The sequence below is a fragment of the Thermochaetoides thermophila genome (assembly GCF_000221225.1).
Source record: "Thermochaetoides thermophila DSM 1495 unplaced genomic scaffold scf7180000011814, whole genome shotgun sequence".
In the NCBI taxonomy this organism is placed as follows: domain Eukaryota; kingdom Fungi; phylum Ascomycota; class Sordariomycetes; order Sordariales; family Chaetomiaceae; genus Thermochaetoides; species Thermochaetoides thermophila.
Window position 1 is genome coordinate 370,790 of NW_006383030.1, and position 19,913 is coordinate 390,702.

The 19,913-nt window shown below is 49.8% G+C and overlaps 4 protein-coding genes and 1 pseudogene across 5 annotated transcripts; 2 read left to right on the top strand and 3 right to left on the bottom strand.

The window, feature by feature from the left end:
• Nucleotides 1–1,071: 1,071 nt before the first annotated feature.
• Nucleotides 1,072–4,155, bottom strand: CTHT_0011350 (annotated as a pseudogene; the record flags this gene model as incomplete). The annotated part of the gene is made up of 3 exons: nt 1,072–1,709; nt 2,322–2,555; nt 2,880–4,155. Coding segments are annotated over 3 exons (2,148 nt in total).
• A 1,141-nt stretch (nt 4,156–5,296) lies between these two features.
• Nucleotides 5,297–6,918, top strand: CTHT_0011360 (uncharacterized protein; the record flags this gene model as incomplete). Its single annotated transcript, XM_006691592.1, has 4 exons — nt 5,297–5,410; nt 5,486–5,917; nt 5,977–6,791; nt 6,855–6,918. 4 exons carry the CDS (start codon nt 5,297–5,299, stop codon nt 6,916–6,918), a joined length of 1,425 nt encoding a protein of 474 aa, XP_006691655.1.
• A 581-nt stretch (nt 6,919–7,499) lies between these two features.
• Nucleotides 7,500–8,617, bottom strand: CTHT_0011370 (uncharacterized protein; the record flags this gene model as incomplete). Its single annotated transcript, XM_006691593.1, has 2 exons — nt 7,500–8,133; nt 8,271–8,617. 2 exons carry the CDS (start codon nt 8,615–8,617, stop codon nt 7,500–7,502), a joined length of 981 nt encoding a protein of 326 aa, XP_006691656.1.
• Nucleotides 8,618–16,236: 7,619 nt separating this feature from the next.
• CTHT_0011380 (uncharacterized protein) lies at nt 16,237–17,978 on the top strand (the record flags this gene model as incomplete). The annotated part of the gene is made up of 4 exons (XM_006691594.1): nt 16,237–16,680; nt 17,032–17,176; nt 17,322–17,508; nt 17,795–17,978. 4 exons carry the CDS (start codon nt 16,237–16,239, stop codon nt 17,976–17,978), a joined length of 960 nt encoding a protein of 319 aa, XP_006691657.1.
• Nucleotides 17,979–18,455: 477 nt separating this feature from the next.
• CTHT_0011390 (mitochondrial 37S ribosomal protein mS45) lies at nt 18,456–19,738 on the bottom strand (the record flags this gene model as incomplete). Its single annotated transcript, XM_006691595.1, has 2 exons — nt 18,456–18,992; nt 19,193–19,738. The coding sequence occupies 2 exons, from the start codon at nt 19,736–19,738 to the stop codon at nt 18,456–18,458; spliced, it is 1,083 nt and encodes a 360-aa protein (XP_006691658.1).
• Nucleotides 19,739–19,913: the final 175 nt, after the last annotated feature.

Consider the following 19,913-nt stretch of genomic DNA (forward strand, 5'->3'; position numbering starts at 1 on the left):
TCAGCGCACTTTTTACTGTTTGTAGACCATATAGTTCGCATATATCTCTACAGAAAAAATTGCATGGGATACGGGCATATGTATCGCGCATTTTCCTTCATTCAAAGAATGATCCAAATTTAGTGGATGTTGATGGTGGCATTCGTTGGACAACTTCAATCATGTGATAAGCTTGCCTATATCACAATTACCAACACCTACAGGTTAGAAACACAAAGCTTGACAAGATCTTGAACTACAACTGCTTGGGATTGAAGCTAATGATTGACTGAAACTCTGCGACTGCCATCTAGCCCACCATGGACCTCAGTCCACCCAATGCAAGCACCTGTTTGACCGAAACCAGTTGATAGGAGCAGAAACTTAGGGCATCATCAGAGGGTACATAGGATGGAGGGACCCAAATTGCACCTGATTGATCAACGGAACCAAAGGAGGAGCGTTCGTGTTGGTCTTTTCACGTTCAATGTGAAACTGTAGGATTCTGTACTAGTGCCGTGCACCAAACTGTTACCCTGGACAAAGTCAAATGACATGGCACGTCCAGATGATTGATGAACTACTGTACTACCTCCAGTGGCCCAGTTTCTCTTGCTGGCTCTACAGATGTAGTGACATCCTTGATGCTAGGATGCGGGGCACTGCACAACACCGAGGTACAAGAATCATGTCCAAACCTGATGCCTTAAACGACCCATCATGAACATTGGGACCTAACTTACGGGCCACGTGGATCATGAACAAGGATCATTTTGGTGTTAGGGATTATCAACCACGAGGTTCTGCTTATTGGCCCAGTAGTATCGAGCAGCCAAATCGCCTTTGAGATGTCTGGAAAGTGATCTGCCTGACAACACCAGGCACATCACGATGTTGAGCCGCAAAGCCCAACTCATATACATCCTATTGGGTAATTTACATTGTTTGCAAAGTACTGTTAACGCAGCCCTAATTTGGTATCCCGTGGCCATTTCATAGCAATGTGGCAGCCGGGAACCTGGAACCCCAGACAGGATAGAGAAAGCCAGCGCTTATGCAACAATTTCCACCTCTGCCGGCTGAAATCAGAACTCAGCCTGCAGGACGGCCAGTTTCGAGTAAGTCGTGCGCCTCGCGACTCCATGGCCCTCCTCCTCTAGCAGAGACAAATCCAGGAAACATCATCTTGCGTTTCGACCGTTCCTCAGCAACAGGCTGACCTGCCCACCCACTTCCCGTTGATCTCATCGCGAAGGATGGTAGCTCCGGTGGCAGGACTGGACGAGGGACCAGGCCGATTGCGTCCGACTTGAGTGCAGCCTTGCGACCTCGTGTTGCAGGATTGGGGATCCTTGGCCGATTAATACCGGTACCACCGTTTGCAGCAGTAAAATTACTGACAGATGGTTGAGCCAACACCGATAGAACTTTCGAAAACGCCTGGTTGGCATCGAGCGTGGACATGCCACCCTTTGACGCACTTTGCATTTTACCAGTTGGAGATTGGACCTCCGCTTGGTTATTACAGGTGATGTTTCCCGCCATCAGCAGAGAAGTTGTTGGAGTGAATGATGTGGCCTGTCCGCCATCGCAAGGCTCGGCTGTGATTGAACTGAGCTCCTCTTCATTGTCGCGGCAGTTGGAGGCATTGACGTTGGTGGCCGGGCCAGTCGGGCTTCCACAGTTGGTATGTTCAGAAGCAGGCTCTTCGATCAGATGGATCGGTTTACCTGGAACAGTTTTAGGCAGCACTGATTCTAGTGTCGGCCCTCCTATTGAGTTTTTGTGTAACACCAGATTGTTTGTTGGGCCAATCTTGTTGGGTTCAGGAGATTGGTTGATGGGCGAAGCAGACCTAACAACTCGATTCGGACTTGCCGCAAGTATTGAGTTTTCAGCAGTCTCATCGACAATGGACGTCATTTGAGAACTGTGTTGTTTCTCTTCTGCGAAGGTTGGCGAGCTGGTGACGGAGGTTAGGAGAGGATTGACGGGTACAGGTGTACTCGTGGGGATATACCCAATAAGTTCTCTGCTCCGAACGCTTTTGCTGAGCCTTGTCAAGCGCGGACGGGACGAAGCCTGAAAGCCTCCACAACCGCCACTTTCCTGCACGCCTGCGATCTTTTTGATCTCTCTTTTTGGACGGACAGGTCTGGCACTTCCTCCTTTCTCGTTATCTTTACTCTTGTTTACAGGGTTTTCCCTTTTTGGTTTTGCGAAAAAGTCTGGGGAAGAAGGAGCCCGGCTTAACTCTCTCTCGTCGCTAGAATCCTCAGGGTGATGAAGTCGTCTGTTTGAAGCCCGCAGTCCCCTTCTGCGTTGAGGAGGTGATGACGAACTTTGCTCGATTTCTTTGGGGCTGTTTGCGGGTTCTGGTGTTGTTTCTAAATCCAGTGCTGGAGCAGAAGACTCTGGCAGATTCTGAGCTCCCTCCCCACGTGAGCACGAATCAAGAATGCCGTCGCCTTTAGCGGCATCTTTCGCTTCTCTGGGAATTTGATTCGCAATGCCTTGTGCCGAGGAGATGAGGTTAGACGATGTGATGGTCGAAGACCTATGAGCAATGGCGAGTTCTGATGCGAACGAATCATTTGAATCATTCGGCGAATCATTTGCAATACCGACTGAAGGGGGTCGATTCCCTATCAACAACCGTGTCGCTCCAATGAAGGCTGATGGTTCCAGAGACGTTGGGTCTGACTGAGTGGATTCTAACGGCATGTTTGTTTGCTTTGCGGTAAGTTTCTTTTCGGTAAGAAGCAACAGTCCACGCTTCGGCCGAGGTTTTAGTCGTAGTTCCATTCTTTCCCCGTTGAAATAATCTTCAACATGAGCTATGACCGATTTCCTGGGCAAAGTTTTATCAGACGGTGGAGGTACTGCCTCTGACAGCTTACATTGGCTTGCTTTCTTTTCCTCCTCTTTCTCCTTGCCATGGATCTGCTGAGGGAGATTAGCACTTTCTGACGCGTCAGAATCTGACTCGTCGTCGAGTACGATAGCCTGAGAAGCCGATGCCCCATGTGAAAGTGACACTGCAGGATGCCGCTCGACCCCGGGCTTGACCGCTGATATCTTGGTCTGATAGACGTGTTCGTTTGTGGAATGCTGACCATCAGGAAGAATAGTAAAGTGCGAGGTGACCAAATCAGAAGTCGTCTTCGTCGACATCCTGGGATTGATTGTTCTTTCACAATTGTCAACCTTGCTCGTGCCTGGTTCAACGAACTCAGATCTAGTGCCTATATTTTCTTGCGGTTGGGAGGATTTTCTCTTCGATTCGGACAACTTTCCAGAGAAGCCGCCTGTTTCACCCCTGGACGGAAAGCCAGACTGTGGGAAGGCTGAGAGCCCACTCAGCGCTCGTTCTTCGAATCCAACAGGCTTTTGCTCTCGGTCGTCTCTCATCCTTTCCGTCGTCCCGGCTTCTCGGGCATTCGTAGAAACTTCTGGCTGGGCGTTTTGCGTCTGGCTTGCCGGACAGCGGGGAGGAACGGAACTGACGGGCACGGCAGATAATGTCAACGTTGCGCCAAAAAGATGTTGTGCATAGCCAGTCTTGCTGGGGGGGATGATGTCGTATTTTCTCCTTTTCGCTGGGCGCGGATCACTATCCGTGTTGGCCATCTGCTCCGCTCTTTGTCGAAGCTCAAACGGCGACTCTCTAGGTATGACTGCACGCCCATGGTGACCTGTGGGCATACCAAGAATGGCCGTCAAAGGACGATGTCGAGTGTGAAAGTGGTCTTTGAGTGCAGACGGGGTATGCCCAGAAACAAGCCTGCCAGTCGGAGTTGACACCGTTCGTTGCTGCCGTTGCTCCTTTTCCTTTGCCCTTCGATCCAACAATTCTGATAAGTCCTGCTCCTGACGGCCAACGCACTCAGCAACTTGGACGATTACACCGCCGCGTTCGAGTTCAATCTCCTCGCCTTCGTCGAAGTCCCAATCATGCCGCCAGTGCATATCTCCGACATAATGCCCCTTCACATCATAAACCATGATGCGCTTGTTGAATGTATGATACTTCAGTCGGCCATCTTCCCAACGCTTGTGTTTCTTTCGGAGGTCGTGGGTGAACAGGCAAATAAATTCGAGGACAGGAGCAGTCCGGCCATTGCCAGCACCCGGGACCCCCGCCGGGGCAGATCGGGCGGTTGCGATGGACGACATCTGTGATGAGCTGGGCTCGTATTGTTGCAGTCAGAATACCATATTAACTGAAGAGGACGTTATTAGTTTCTCAACGCCAGGCCGGCTGCCAGATATGGGGAACACGCATTGTTCAAAGATCTTCCGAGACGACGCGAAATAAGCCAGATAGGCGCGTCTGGCCAACCGCGACATCACATGATTGGCGTCCCTACGGTCCCCACCCCCTCAAAAGCCGCGCTTTCCAGGCTTCCATAGAACACGCTCAACCCCACAAATGCTTGTCTTTTGACGCCCTGGCGCCAAGAAGCCAAGACAGATCCCGCAACTGTACCCCACTACTGATAGGCGCGGGACAGACGCCCAGCTTCAATACTATCATTCGTGCTGCAGACACGCAATCGCATTAGATGCAACCACTCCCACTTCCTCTGCCCTGTTAATTCTTCCTATGTCAAATGCATTCAAATGGTATTCCATCGCCGCAAGTTATCAACAACACTGCATGTTGCGATCAATCGCATCTGAGTCCCCAATGACATACTCGTAGGCGAACTTGTCGAGGTTCTGACCACAGCAGGCAGAGACCCAACGCCACTATGAATGCCTACCTCATCCAAAGGCATTTCTGCCGCTATTTTCAGGTCAACCTGGAAGAGCTTACACACCCGACTTGTCAGGTAGGATGCTGTGTCCACTGGTTCTTTGGGTTGCCATTGCACCCTAGAGCCTACCTCAGGTAGTGTAGGGCTTATGGAAAGAAACCACGCTGTCTGCCCACCGAATTCTTTCCCTGTGCAACGGGCCCGCCCAGAGGTGTTGATACGATTTGACGCGAGGATCCTGTCCATCTTTCTTGACCTGTTATGTCCCCTGAGACAGAACGGGCTTGGTGTCTTCCGGGTGTCATGACCGCTCCCCTCCATCTCTTCCAGGGATATTTTTACTGGTGCTGATCCATTGTCTTTCCCTAGGTATATATTATAATTTTCTCACCAACAAGAAATCATAACTTGCCCCGGTCCGCCGATATTTCTAGGGCAGCTTATTCATCCTCTTCCGAAAGCCATTGTTGTAGGGCATCTAGAGGATGTCATCAAATGCTCCCAGCTAATAGTTCGCCGAATCGAGCATACCACCAAATCATATCATTTGTGTGAAGATGCTATCTATGCAGAAGCATTTTGGAAGGCTCTGGAACAAAGGCCCGGGAGACAACGCTAAAGCTTCGGCCCTCCTGACCGACTATGAAGATGCCGACAGGGTCTTTGCCAAGGTAACGTCATTCAATCTTACGAAGAGCCTCAATTCTTGGGAGTACCCGGGGCAGCTGACTGAAAATACCCTCCAGATCATCGACATGACAAAGCAGTGGAAAGATGCCTGGACATCTCTCGCCTCCTCCCAGCTGCAGCTAGTAGCCGAGTTTGAAGGACTCTATGATCCTATCGTTGGCGCCTCCGAAGGTTCTCGCCGTCAAACCACCCCAACGCCCCAACTTCAGTTGGAGAGAACATTCAGGTTAAAGAAGGAATACAAAGAATTAAAGACCGAGTTATTAGGGGAAATCGGACTGATCGAGGAACATGTCATAAGACCGGCTGCTGAGGCCCGCAAGTTTATTGCGCCGGTTCGGAAAACCATCGGGAAACGCGAAAACAAGCGACTGGCATACGAAAAACTTCAAGACAAAGCAATCAAGATCCAGCGAAAACCTTGTCGGACGACAAAAGACGAAGCAGCCCTTGCAAAACTCGAGGTGGAGTTGTCAAAGGCTGCTGAGGTATGTGCAGTCCATCAACGTGGCAGGCTAAGTTGCCTTGGACGGCTAACAGAAGCCAGGAGTTTGGAGTCGCCGACGAACATCTTCGTAAAACCCTGCCGCCGATCATCATGGCAACCTTCAATCTCATTCCTCCCCTCCTCTCAAATATCGTCCTCATCCAAACCCGGTTGCTGGGCTTGTATTACACCGCCCTGCACGGTTACTGCCAGGAGATAGGACTTCCATCTCCCCCCCCTCCAATGAACGAGGTTATTTCTACATGGTGCTCGACATACGGGACAATTCGACAGAAAGTCGAATCCTTGAGCATCGTTGCCCGTGGGAATTCAGCCCACAAAACCCTGAAGCTTGGCGATGACATTCTCTGTCCAACCGGCACTGGTTCCAATAGAACTTCATCCAGCAGCTCAAGTGCGAAACTTCACGTACGACAGTGTCGGGTTTCGTCCATCAGCTCCTTGGAGGCACCCCCTTTCATGACCGGGAACAATCCGGTCGCTCAGCCCTCGTCAGCCAGGCAGCCTAACTACACTCATCCAACTGACTTTACCACAACTGTCGCTCTTGGTGGTGTAGATATCGTACATCCTGGGCAGCGTACCTCTCGCCTCCATACAAGTGACGACGACTCTGCTGTATCCCCCAGTACTCCATCGAGGAATGTTGGCAATAATACCAAACAGTCGGTGCTTATGGCAGCTAAAAAGAAAGCCCCTCCTCCACCTCCTCCACCGAAACGCATCTCAGGAGCGAAAAAAGAGGAGTGGGTTATTGCCCAGTATGCATTCGCCGCACAGGGGCCTGAAGATTTGTCATTTCAGGAGGGGGACAAGATCAAAGTCTTGTGGAGATCAAAGACTGATCAAGACTGGTACGTCTGCACAAACATCCCCTAGCCTGAAGTCAAAAGCTAATTGTTCGTTGTGTATCCCAGGTGGGTTGGCGAGTTGAATGGTGTGAAGGGCAATTTTCCGGCCAATTACTGCAAGGCTCTGTGAGTTGTGACAGGTACACGCTGGAAAGCTGATGTGTAAAGGAGTCGTCGCATCGGTTTTGGATAGCGGAAGGGAGTTGAGACAATAGTTAGCCTGAACTTCGATCCAAGCTTGGACTTAATCCCAGCGCAATCCCGAGTATCGTAGATCACATATCTTAAGAAAGCGAGGTGGCGATGTCAATGCAACTAACCGTATTACCATGCCGTGCATCGCTGAGGCGACTCTTGCCACGTCTCGGATTGATTTGTCCTGCTCAAGTGCCGAGCTTCTCAAGTTTTCTAGCACTACTTCGTTACCAGCATTTCAGGGTATCTTTTAAGATATCTTCTATCTAGTAGCTCTAACGGCGGATATTTGTTCTAAGAAGGAGTTACAAAGGATCTATTCAAAAAAGCATCCTCAATCTTGTTCTTTCATCCCAGATAAGCGTCAAGCTCAATGGATGACGACGAACACTCCTACGCCCATCACTTCGCACTTCGGTCTTCCGCTGCTGTCCTCGAAGTCCACATGGTGTCATGGCCATCCCTCAATTCTGTGTTTGAGCCAGCCTAACCCTGACCCGATGGAAGACCCCCAGCTTAAGTGTCAGCGGGGCTCGGTGCAAGTGAAATTGGCGTCACCGGCCCGGGGCTGCTGAGCGGTCTGAGCTGCGGCGAATCTGGCCTTACAACTGACGCAGCTGTCAAGCGGGCCCGAGCCACAATGAGCGCGTTGCCGACGTCAGAAGTCTCGCCGTCGGCTCGCCCTGTCTCTATCCGAGTTTTGGTTGTGTCGGCTCGGGTCAGAGCCACCTGTGCGGCCATCGACATTTGCGTGACCATGTCCCGCTGGTATTGGAGCAGGCGGTGGCGGGCGTCGGACCTGGACTGCCGCATGGTCTGGGGGCGGTCGCTGCCGGCAGGATGTGATGTGATCAATGATGGTGCTGCCGGCCAACCGTAGCGCCGCTCCAAGAGGTCTCCGCTGGCCGGAAGAGTGGTTGGACTGGGTGTCGGGGGCGGAAATGCGCCAATGGAGCTTGGAAAAGGGAATTGAGGGGACCCGGTCGGCGTGACTGTCATGGGCGACTCGCCTTCCTCCAAGTCAGGGGCTGTGTTTCTCTCTACCGGGGCATGGCTCGCAGACTCGCCGTGAGGAGTTGTTGCACCTTCACGAAACGGGTGGGGTATTTTGACGCGCGATCTTGGATCTTCGTGGAGGGGGAAGTATGCCCTGTGCAGCAAGGATAAGGGATCAGCCGTGAGATCCAAGGCAGTACCTTTTGGCAAGGGATTCAAAGGGAAGAAGGACTGGTTGCGTGGTCAGGGGTCGGAGCCCGGTGAGAGGGGTGAGAGAGGAGGCGGACATACCCAGGGATGTCTCCCCTCGCCGACAGCGGAGGGTCCGGGGTAACTGCAGCTTTAGATGTGAGATCAACCCTTCTCCGGGGGAGCACGATCGGTATCGGCTTAGCTTCCGCGTGTGTGAAAGGCGAAGTGGCTTTCCGGGTGATTGAGGCAGGCCCGGAATATCTGGGGCCCGTGGCTGCTGAGAACTGGGGCTGCTCGTTTCTAGGGGTGTTAATTGGTGACAAGGCAAAAAGTTCATCGGATAGTTCAGATCTCCGTGAAGCTTCGGATGGATCGGAGAGCGTGCGTTGCCGCGTTCCAGCACGGGCAGTGTTCAGGTTGCCGAAGGAAGGATTCCGAATCTCCATCTTTAGGTGCAGTGGTCACCAACAATCGATGCTTTGACTTAAAATAAAGTTCCCAGCAAATGCAAGATAGGGGGTGAACAAGAGCAAGGTTCTAGTCTCCAGTCAGTTATCGGTTACTGATGAAACCAAGGAAACCCAACACGATGCTTGGCTGTCGATGTCGAAAATACATGAAGACGGACAAGACGAAACAAAATGGATCAAGAAGAAAGGATGTCTAGCAGGAGAACTGTAGAAAAACAGATTGAAATGACCTGAGAAAAAAGGAAAGATAAAACTTCCTATGACGGAAACCCTGAGGAAACTTTAAGTGACGTATAACTGGCTCGGTAATTTCCTATACTGCACGAGAGTATCCAATGGATTAGCAGATACAGGTAAGACCACAATCAGCTTTGGCTGTATCTGGGTTTATCTCTCTCCGGTGATTGAAGAATAGAAAGCGGACAGTCTGTAGCAACGTTTGGTTTGGTTGACTACAGTAATAAGGATAAGCAGAGATACCTAGATAAATAGGTAAGGGATAAGAAAAGATTCTACCAAGGGAACACAGTGTGCTGTTGGTCAGATACCTTGGTCACCTGCTCAGCGGAAGTCAGGTTAGGTTGCAGTTAACACCCGACGCTGACGAAGTCGGTCTGACAAGCTCCCCCCAGAGGAGAAGAACCGTTCAAGCTAGTAGGTTCTTGGCTGGTGCAGTCAAGTAAGAAAGTGGGAATTACAAAGATAATAAGTTTGGCTTATCGGTTTAACAGGAAGACAATTTGATCCGTAGAGAAAGGGTTTGTCAGGAAATGAATGCTACTCGCCGGTGCTTGCACCAGCGGTCACCTCATACCTCATGCGCCTTGAGTCGGAAAAAGTGGGTAACTGACCTTGACGTTTCAGATGCATTTCATTTTCCCTCAATACATAGGATTCAAGGAATCATTGCCTGAAGCACTGGAAATAAAGGTTATCAGACTGAGGTTTCATTCGATCTCCAGGTTTCAGCTACCTGTCGACATGGCCATAAATTTGACTTTTAACCACCACGTCAGGTAACTAGGTAGGTAGACATGATGGGGAGTTCGACATATGCTCCATCGCCATCTTACTATCCATTTAGCGTCATTCGACTGAGTTTTGGAAAACTAGATGGCTTTTTTTGACATACATGCCGATAAAATAATGGTTTAGCATCTTGTCCGTCAGGTATATATATGACTTGCTGAGGTTGCGGCACAAAAGGCAAAAGCCCCAATGTGCATGTGGTGACTTCTTCACAACTCCTAGCAGAAAGACAAGATACCAGGTTGACCTTGCATACTTTGCAGCCAAACAGGGACAATGTTGCCTTCCACGTCAAGTGACAGGCACGGAGGCCCGAGAAGCTTAGCGGTTCCGGAGGTTCGCGGACTGGAAGATTGTGGGAGATTGATGTCTTCCACATGATGATGACGCCATAGGACCCGCACGTATCTCCGGTACCTACACACTGCAGCTATGAGATTGTAGTAGAGGGGTCCTCTAGGGTCCAGATTACGTCATAAGGTCGACCCTGCTCCTGATACCACGCAACCTCGAAGGTAGTTTTGATGCAGGCATCTATTATACCTAGTTTATTAGGATGTCATCCAGCTTTAGAAGATCTCGAGGTATTGAGAGCAACTGAGGTGTATCTATGTGATTTGTTTTTAACTCCCAGACATCGGTAACCGACAGGACTTCTGATGAAGATGCTTTTCTTACTTCCCGTGCTCAAAATTCTAAACCGCTAAGGGCCACTCCAGGTATGTAGAAAGCGACTTCAGCCTAATTAGAATTGTCAACGAAACTATCCCAAAGGACGCAATTACATGATTTCAAGCTCGGACTAAGTTTCTAACAACAAATTGTTGCGCATAGTATAGTGTCAATTCCAAAGGCCACAGAGCATGGAACTCTTGCAGGAAATTTCCCTGCTTAAAGCCTTGCACGGCTAGTAAAACGAGTTCTGCGCTCCCTGTGACGCCACCAGTAAGCAAGGTGGGCTAGGAAGCCGATGAGCCAGAGCATTGCACTAGTAAAGACGATCCAAACGGTGCTTTTCATCCGTTTGATATCCCCATTTCCGTTTGCATTTTCGTGGATATATTTCTTTATCCAGCCGTCAGCAATAACATCAAGATACGGTGACAATCATGAAATCTTGGTGACATACCCTGCCAAAGAGGCCGAAGAGCACAATCCAGAGAATGAAAAGGACCAGGTTCCATGCCCAGATCAGAGCGAACCTTAAGATATACGGGATACAGTAAAGCAATGTCGTTAAGGCAGACAATCCTCCCACGACCTCAGCGTAAACCTGTCTCCAGTTAGTTCAGAGTTCCGCTACCAGGACCAACACTATACCCCTCGGGGCTTTTGGGACACACTCACCAATTTGCCATCGGCACTTGCGTGCGCCTTCCGGGCACGGTCCAGATCAATACCATAGAGAGCACACACCACAATGGCAAGGACAAATTGCGCAAAGTGCAGCAGGGTAAACAGTAGGTAACTCAGTGTGACATCACCTACGGCCATCTTGCTTGCTGTTTGGAATACTGGATGATCTCGGAGCTAAGTAACCCGTTGGCAATAAAAAGCTAAAGAAAGCGGGTCAGAAAACGGTTGTGCGATGGCGGTGTCAGTTGCGCCACGAAGCAGTACTCCAGGTAGATCAGAACGTTGAGGGGTCACTATTGATGGAGGATTTGCAATAAACAATGATCTAGAGTTGACTTTGAGCGAAAACTTCACGATGGGTCAATGATGAGTTGGCCAAGGATTGCCAAGAACAATTGCGCGTTGACCAGCAACGAAGTCATGCAGAATGGAACAAAAGCCAAGAAATCCATAATCCTTGTTGGACATGCACGAACAGCTGTTGTAAAGGGTTGTTTTTAAGTAAGACTATACTCAGTAACCCATTGGCTATCAACAACAGGTCACAAAGGGGAATTCATCAATGTAATCCGCTGTGGAAATCAACTCTATGTTGTCGGGTATAGGCCAACGGCCAAGGATGCCTTTACATAGTGTATGTGTGCACTTGTCTGTGCAGTGGCCAAAAAAGCAGGATCAATTCGGATCTCGGAAATAGTTTTCCCGAAAGTCCAGCATGCCAAAGCTCAACCCCACCAAACACATAGTGACGTCATCCATAAGGAAGTCGATGCATTGAAGCTGCGATCCGTAGCATTTGAATCTCCTCTGCCCACATAGTCAAGTCCAATTGCACAACCGATCTAACAGAGTTCTTTCCTAATCACTTAGCACTATGGGTGTATATATGGCAACTTTACAGTAAACTTGTGCTATTGGGGTCTACCTCACGATTCATTGCGCGGGGCTGATTTTCTGCCAGGGGCCAGGTTGCTGCTCCCCTGCTCCCCTGCCGTACTTTGTTACTTACGGCTGTGCACAAGGATTTAATTTTCGGTGAAGCCCATGAAGTTTCTGGTGTATTGGGCAACAGAGGTTCAAAAGCCTCACCGTTAGCCCCGGTCGTATATGATTGCCCAGATCGTACGACTGCCAAGATTATGAATGTCCAAGTTCAAAAAATACATCCATATTTGGCGCTGTCTTGTTCACAAAAGACAAGAGTCCCAAGCTCCAATTTGTAATATCCAAATAAAGGAACAGCCTTACATGTGCTCTTGCTATTCTCCTTACAGATACCTAGCACAGTGCCATAATTGCAGCTTGTGGATTTGTGCCATTGCCCAGCATTGCTGCTATCAATTCCTTCGCATCCTACTGGTCATTTTACAAAAGTAGTTTCTCAAGATGCATTATGGGCTTTCGATAATCCTTGAGAAAGGCTTGACTTGACAGAAATTATAGGTCAATGACCAAAATCAAGGGGGTATGAGCATATAAGGTTTTTAAGATTCCACCAAAACATAAAGCACACATTCTCAGTCAGCCTTCTGTTGCGAGTCTTGAGTACCTACTTAATCTTTCTATCCACCTCTTGATCTGCAGTAGAGATCGAGTCCCTAGCTTACAAGGTCAAACTGCAAACTTGTGACGACATTGTGAGTTGAGGCGCTCGGACTTCCGGCAGGCAACCTCAGTAATTTCATCACCTCATCTTGTTAGCAGACAAAACTTACAAACAAATTTGTCTGAGTTGGAATTCAGCATTTGTTTGCTTAGCCTTGGTTGCCTTACTTTCAGCCCTTAATTCAGGACTCCAACGGCATCCAACAGGCATCGAAGTGTCCTCGAATCACTGATCTCGGAGACTGCCATTGAAGCATGACACCGCGTTCACGGCCGAACGACAGGATAGTTGGAATAGGTTGGGAATTTCTTCGCCAGGTTGACTGCGCCTTTGGGGACCGAGGCGCCAATACATGTCACCGAGAATCGGAAGTACTACCGCTGTGGATATGCTTTTCGGTGAGAGATGCCAAAGATGCCTCAGATCCCTCCTCGCCCTATCTCGCGTTACACCGAAAGTTGTCTCGGGCTTCTAACCAAAAGATCTTCATTATACAGTTTTTACGAGATCAACAGTTTCCTCGATCAGTTCGTCAGATGCAATTGTGCCCTGGAAGACGGAGAGAGCCTTTGAGGGTACTAGCCTCTAGGAGAGTACGCTAATGTAACCAAGATCAGAAAGTTGACGCAGGAACTCCGTCAACTTGGTGTTTTGTGGACGATTTCCGGAAAGTATTTGCTATCAAGCTCGATCTACCCTCGATACCAAAGCTCTATGACTGAGAGATAGCATAGTCATTAGTTACAAGTACTGAATCTAAGTGCTCTCTAACAGTGGTGGCCCGCTTGGTAGCTTTGCTCACTGGATGTGCCTCGACATTGCCCCCTTGGGAATAGTCTTTATTAGAGCTCGACCGGAGGTGCCTGGGGCAGGGCTTCTCTGTTTTTTTGCTTTGTTTTTCAGTTTCAAACTCGAGAATTCCATTTCAATTCGCCTTGCGCAATCCCTAAACTAGCCCTAGAATATTGAATCGCGATTGTTAGATCAAAACGCCTTATTTTGCTCTGAAATTCAACATATAACTACCGGCACCCTTCACCATGTTCAACCTCGTTCAGGAACAACGTCGAAAATTTATCACCCGTGAACGAAGTCAAATAACTCCATCCTCGAGTTATCTTCAACACTGATCCGACCTCTAACAAAACTCTCCAACATTCACCAGAAACCATACAACAAGCTTTTCTCTTCAGCATAAACATGAACCGGAATGTATGTCGTTGGCAAACAGTTCTATCGTATCCCGATAAAACCTGGCTAACATGACATTCAGACGAAGACCAGAAAGGAGAGAGTGTGGTACTGTTGTCACTGCTCCTTTTACTGGTCGGTCAGACTTTATGACCACTGTCAAAATTGCGGCAAACCACGCTGCAACTGTTGCATAGTTCAGGATATCAAAGTTCCTGCCGACACTTAAATCTCCCTATCAACGGGTGCTCTCCGACAGATTATCCGTTCGCTTCCGAGGGACGCGGAGGGAACACCATATTCTTCCTTCCACTTGGCGGTTCGGCTTTCCGCAGTTCTACGAGAATTCTGGTTGTGGCCAGTTTTGTCACTGTTGAACTTCCCACTGGCCATGTGGTTTGTTCGCAAGATACATCTCGAGATTCTATGTCTCTGATCATTCAGCGAAAATTTTTTTCTTCTCCTTTCTTTGTTGGGTTAGATTGGTAAGTTTTTGACCTTCCCACCTTTATGATGAAGATAATGTACTAGGCTTAGGTAAAAACGGGGCTACTTGAACCGTTGGGGCTGATGCTGACTCTATTCTAGGGACGCCTCACTGGTTTCATTGTGGCTGGTTTTGTTGCTTGCTGATAAAGGCTTGCTTCCATGTATTCTCCTCGTGTTCTGGTCTTATTGTGTCCTGTAACTGTACCATGTGATAGGGATTTGGTTTTTGTAGTCATCTTTGTTGCATCTTTCACTATTTTGTCATGAATTCGTGTCTGCATCGAGGATTGATCAAGTTACATGGAGCGCGTACTAAGATGAGCATAAAGGGTTGATTAGATTGGATTAGATCAGATCAAGCTTTAAGATGTCTCGGTTTCTTTCTGTCATAGAGTGACTCTTACCCAATGCGACAGCATTTTATGGTTGAACACATTACATGTATTGTAAACCCGGTTTCTTGTGCCTGTAGAACAAGGCCCTAAAGCCTCAGGCTGCCCTGTACAAAGCCCAAGAAAGGTCAGGCAGAGATGGAAAAGCAGAAGAATTTTCACTATAAGAGAGGTTGGGCTGTGTCTCCTGATCATGGAAGGCTCGTAGGGTATGGGGGCGTTGTTCTGACCCAGTGCATAGGACTCGAGCGCTGGACCGCAACCACCCACGAATTCCAGGCGATCAGGCAACTTGTTGCCTCAGCTGATCCGGCAAGGTCCATTGGTTAATTGTAAGAGGTATTTCTCGAAGGCTGCGTATTTGGGGCTCGGGGTAAGAAAAGAGATGTTGAAGCTGAGCTTACTGATAATAGAATTCGAGTTGCTGCGTGATTGGGACAGTTACATTATGCGGCTCAAACGGCGGTGAGCCCCCTACCTGTGTACCTTGATCTCGATTGGCCGGACGTCTTTGATTGAAGCAGTGGGTAGTGGCTTGTGACTTGCATACAGGAGCCTGTTAACAAGAATAGGTAGACAGCAATGGGAGCACTTAGGTCTATATGTAAATGCACCAGCGGATTCTGATTAAGACACACCAGAGAGGCTCGTTAATGTCTACATAGTAAGCTAAGTCCTTATTTGGTCTGGATTTCAACGTTACGCACCAAGATGCGACTGGCAGATGGTGTTCCGAAGCTGTCCCCAAACCACAACTTAGGTACCTACCTACCCTTCCTCCCTCAGGTCGCTATATTGAAGCCATAGTAACCTCGAAGAAAGCCATACCTGAGTATTTTTGTGAGACAGTATCTTAACCAGATGGCCGTGATTTGTCCTTTGTTGGGACAGCATGTGTTGCAACTTGATACAGGAAGGAAGTGCGTCAAGGAAAGAGGCACAGAGGCGTCTGGGTATATCGGAAAATACCTGCAACGTCATGGTACAAAAACTCTTCTTGGTACTAAGCGACGACTCTATGTAAGCAGGCTACCCTTGACCAGGGATATCAAGACTGGAAGTAATTCACATTGCTACCTGATGGTATCATGTATGGCGTTGTATGGCGGGGTAATGGTCGGATTCAAGATCCCCAAATGCCCCTCACTCAGCTGAGTGGAGACTCTGGGCCGAGGTACGTGAATTGGCTTGGGAGCTATTGGAATATCGTCCGAACTGCAGGGGCTCTGCCACAGCCTGACTTCCCATGTCACATACGGCCCCTGTACCAAGAGCAGGTGGCTCGCAAGAGAACCAAAATTTCAGAGTTCTAGAAATCGCAGCCAACCAGTGGCTATGATGCAAGGCGTTACTGGTGTAACAGCACTCTGGAACTTACAGAATACTCCATTGTAATCCCAACAAGATCTGAAGTCCGCTTCGTACCACGGAGCGTGACCGTTTCAGCAATAAACTGCGCACACATATCTACAGCCTCAGCAGAAGATACAGGCACCAACAAGCTGTTCTGCTCAACCATACTCTTTCGCATCATGGCCATCGAAAACAGCGGTACCGCCACCCCGGGTGCAAGCAATACCATTCAACGACTTCCATCTCCTCCCTTCATCCACGTTCCTGGCCTCACCAATCTCAGAGATGCAGGAGGCTGTACTCTTGAGAACATCCCCGGAAAGGCCGTCCGACGCGGCATTCTGTTCCGTTCTGCTGCGGACCCATGCAAACTTGATGCCACTGGTGTGGCCATGCTTCTTCGGTTAGGCATCACGCATGTGTTCGACCTCCGATCAGTCATTGAGCTTGGTCGCTCTGGAATTCAGGGTCACGGGGTCAGCGGGGACCAAGGGCAAGTTCATGATGATCAGGCTATGTGTGGCACTGGCATCAAGAGGCTGTTTGTTCCTGTCTTTCTGGACAAGGACTACTCTCCTGAGGCTCTTGCAGAGAGATTTGGGCACTATAGTGACGGACCAGAGGTTAGTATCCCAATTGATGTTCACGGCTGCTACGTCTTGGCTGAAGGTGCATGGAGAGTGAGATGGGAAGATTTGGATGAACCCAAGGTGCGGGAGCATCGCAGTGCGCATGCAGGCTCCCGGCAGAGCATCAGGCTTGCACGCTTTCTGCATCAAGCCGCCAGAGGCGGCTTTGCCGAATCCATCATCCAACTAAAACCCTGTATATCACCGATTCTGCAGCATCGTATTGTCCCAGGGAACGCGTGGGCCAAGGAACCAGGCACCTTGGGCGGCTCTTCATTGAGTGCCTGACTGAACGAACCCGCAAACTATGCCACGTAGGAGGAGTCACTAACTGTGAATTCCTAGGGTTTTATGAAAGCCTATGCTACCATTCTTGCTGCTGCTGCCGATCCAAATCATCCGTATGCCCCATTCCGAACCATTCTTGAGCATCTTGCTTCACGAACTGCCCCCACTCCTGTCCTGATCCATTGCACTGCAGGCAAAGACAGTGAGTTATCAGCCCCCGTTTGGCCCCAGTCCCAACAGTGTTATAGCTCCTTATGTCTACATAGCCATCCCCAACAGATGCTTCTCGCCATTGGAAGCATCGGCAAAGCTAACTAGGCAGTTACCTGTGGCTAACGTTGAGACAGGGACGGGTGTGATCATTGCGCTCATTCTGGCCCTCTGCCATGTCTCAGACGAGACTATTGCGGATGAATACAGCCTCACTGAGATTGGTCTCGCCTCACGAAAGGAGGAGATCATCCAGCGCCTTATCCGCCCTGGAGAGGCACTGGAAGGGGACAGAGAAAAGGCAGAGAGGATGGTGAGCGCCAGGTATGTTTGAAGCAAACATTTTTTGCGCTTCCCCTCATCTCCTGCGCTGCATGTGCCACATGTCTTGGCACACATCCTCCCCTCCTTTCGAGTGCCGTGCTTGGTTCTCTTCCTTGGTCTTCCTGGTTCTGAAACTGCCTCCCCAAGGGAATGGGCCAGCCTGGCATTTGCATCGTTCACAAAACAATGGCCGTGTTTCCTCGGCTCGGTCTGCATGCCGATCCTCGAAGATCTCTCTTCCATTTTCATTGCGTCCTTGTTGTTGAACTTGCTAACGCACCTGCAGGAAAGAGAACATGCTACTCACGCTGCGTATGATCCGCGAGAAGTACGGCTCCGTTGAGAAATACGTGACTGAGCACCTTGGCATCTCTCGAGAGAGTGTCGAGCAGATCCGGCGGAATCTGATTGTCGATGTCGAGGAATCAAGCAGCGATAAAAAGGAGCGGGAACAACGGCCTTTGCTATAGTGTATGCCCGATGCGACATGCTGAACTACTTCTCGACCAGGTCGCTATGATTGGCACGTTTGATAATAGGATGCAGAGCATTAGAAGTTGGATACAGCATAGAGCGATTGAAAAGTTAGGCCATGACACTGCCTAGTTGAAAGAAAATTATCATCACATCTGGCATGATAACATGGGCCAATTGGATGTCTTAGAATACAAGAGATTTAGTTTAGTCTGCTTTACACGGTTGTCATGAGAGAATACACACCACCAGGCAACCACATACAAGACAATAGACGATAATATACACAGGCTTCGCTTGCGCCAATCGCCTTGCCCATTATAAACGTCAGATTGATCATCAACCGGCTCCACAGGCCAGCCGTCTAACGCCGTGGCCCCCCCCCCCTTTTCCTCTTTTAGAGTAAAATGGACACCAAGCAACGCTACTGGAAAGAGCCACAGCCCAACACCGACCAGAGCAAATCAATACCATTACTCGACCTTTGTTGGGATCTTGACTTCACCTCTCCTGCGATCATAGAAGGGCACACCGTAGCGCCAACCAACAGCGTTCCGCGCCCGACCAGTTGGACCAACTTCTTCAGCATTGATCTGCTCGAAGCGGAACTCGAACCGGTTGGTCTGGACGCGAATGCGGCGTGCTTCTTCTGCACGCAGACGAGCCTGCTCGCGCTCAGCCAGCTTGCGCTCGCTCTCGGCAGCCTCTTGGATGAAAAGCGCCTGCGCGTCGCGCGCGTCCATACCCTCGGCGATGCGCTTTTCCATGGAGACCAGCTCAGGAATACGCATCTTAGCATCCGGCGGCAGAATGTGGTCGCCAAAGGCCTTGGCTGCGTCCTCACGAGTAAAGTGCCGGGATTCGGATACTGGCACAAAAAGCTGCTGCATTGTGTAGCTGTGGACGTGGATATCGTTGATGGGCTCAAATGGCGGGTCTCCCGGATTGAGCTCTGCCTTTGGCAGCATCTTCATCATGGCCTTAGCGTAAGGGATCGCCAAAGGTTTGCCCTATGCCATTGTTTTGTCAGCTATCTAGGTGGCTGATAAAATGGGTAGAAAAAGAGCAAGCAAGTTAAACCGGGCTCCATTCAGAAGAAAGGGGTGTTTTAACCATGGGTTACGTCTTCAAGACTAATCGATTTTTGGTTGAATCTCATCATTGAAGCCAAAATCGGAGAAAGATGGGAGAGGAACGACAGCCAACTCACCTCGCGCTCCCACTGCTTCTCAATCTCCTTCATCCTCACCACAGCAGCAACACGACGCATATCGACACCATACTGGGCCGATACCGCCTTAAGCGGCATTCCATTCTTGATAACTGCGTGCCAGATCTTCTCGCGCGCAGCCTCTGATAGGACCGGTTCGGAGCGGAAGTCCGGGTTGCACGGGAACGGCTGGTTCGGGGCAACGGGCTGGCCCTCCCAGTTCTTGATAACGCGCGAGAGGTAGTTCATTTCGGAAGGTTCACGGAACCGCTCAAACTTCTCGATCCACTCGAGGAATAGGCGCTTCTGGAGCGTTGGCTGCTTGCCCTTCAAGAGCAGTTTGTCGGTAGGCTTAGTGCGGGCTTCCTTCGCGAGAGTAGTCGAGAAGACGCGGCGGTTGCCGCAGCTCGTGGTTGAGGGGCATTGTGCTGCTGAGCGGATCGCCAGGCTCGCCGACGGCACCACACTCTTTGAGGTAGCTGTCTCAAGACTAGCTAAAAACAGCTGCTGCGTCTGGCAGCTGTTGCAGGGTATCCGGGGCGGCATGGCGGGGGTTGTGGTTGTGTGGTGATCCGGAGGAGTTCGGCTCAAGATCAAGAAACTGGAGAAATTTCGAAATCAAGCCAATACTTTAGCTGGAAGGCTGATGGTCCCAGCGTGTTCTTATCACCAATCAGCGTACAAGGGCTGATTGACAGACTACTATCCGAGGGTTAGGGTT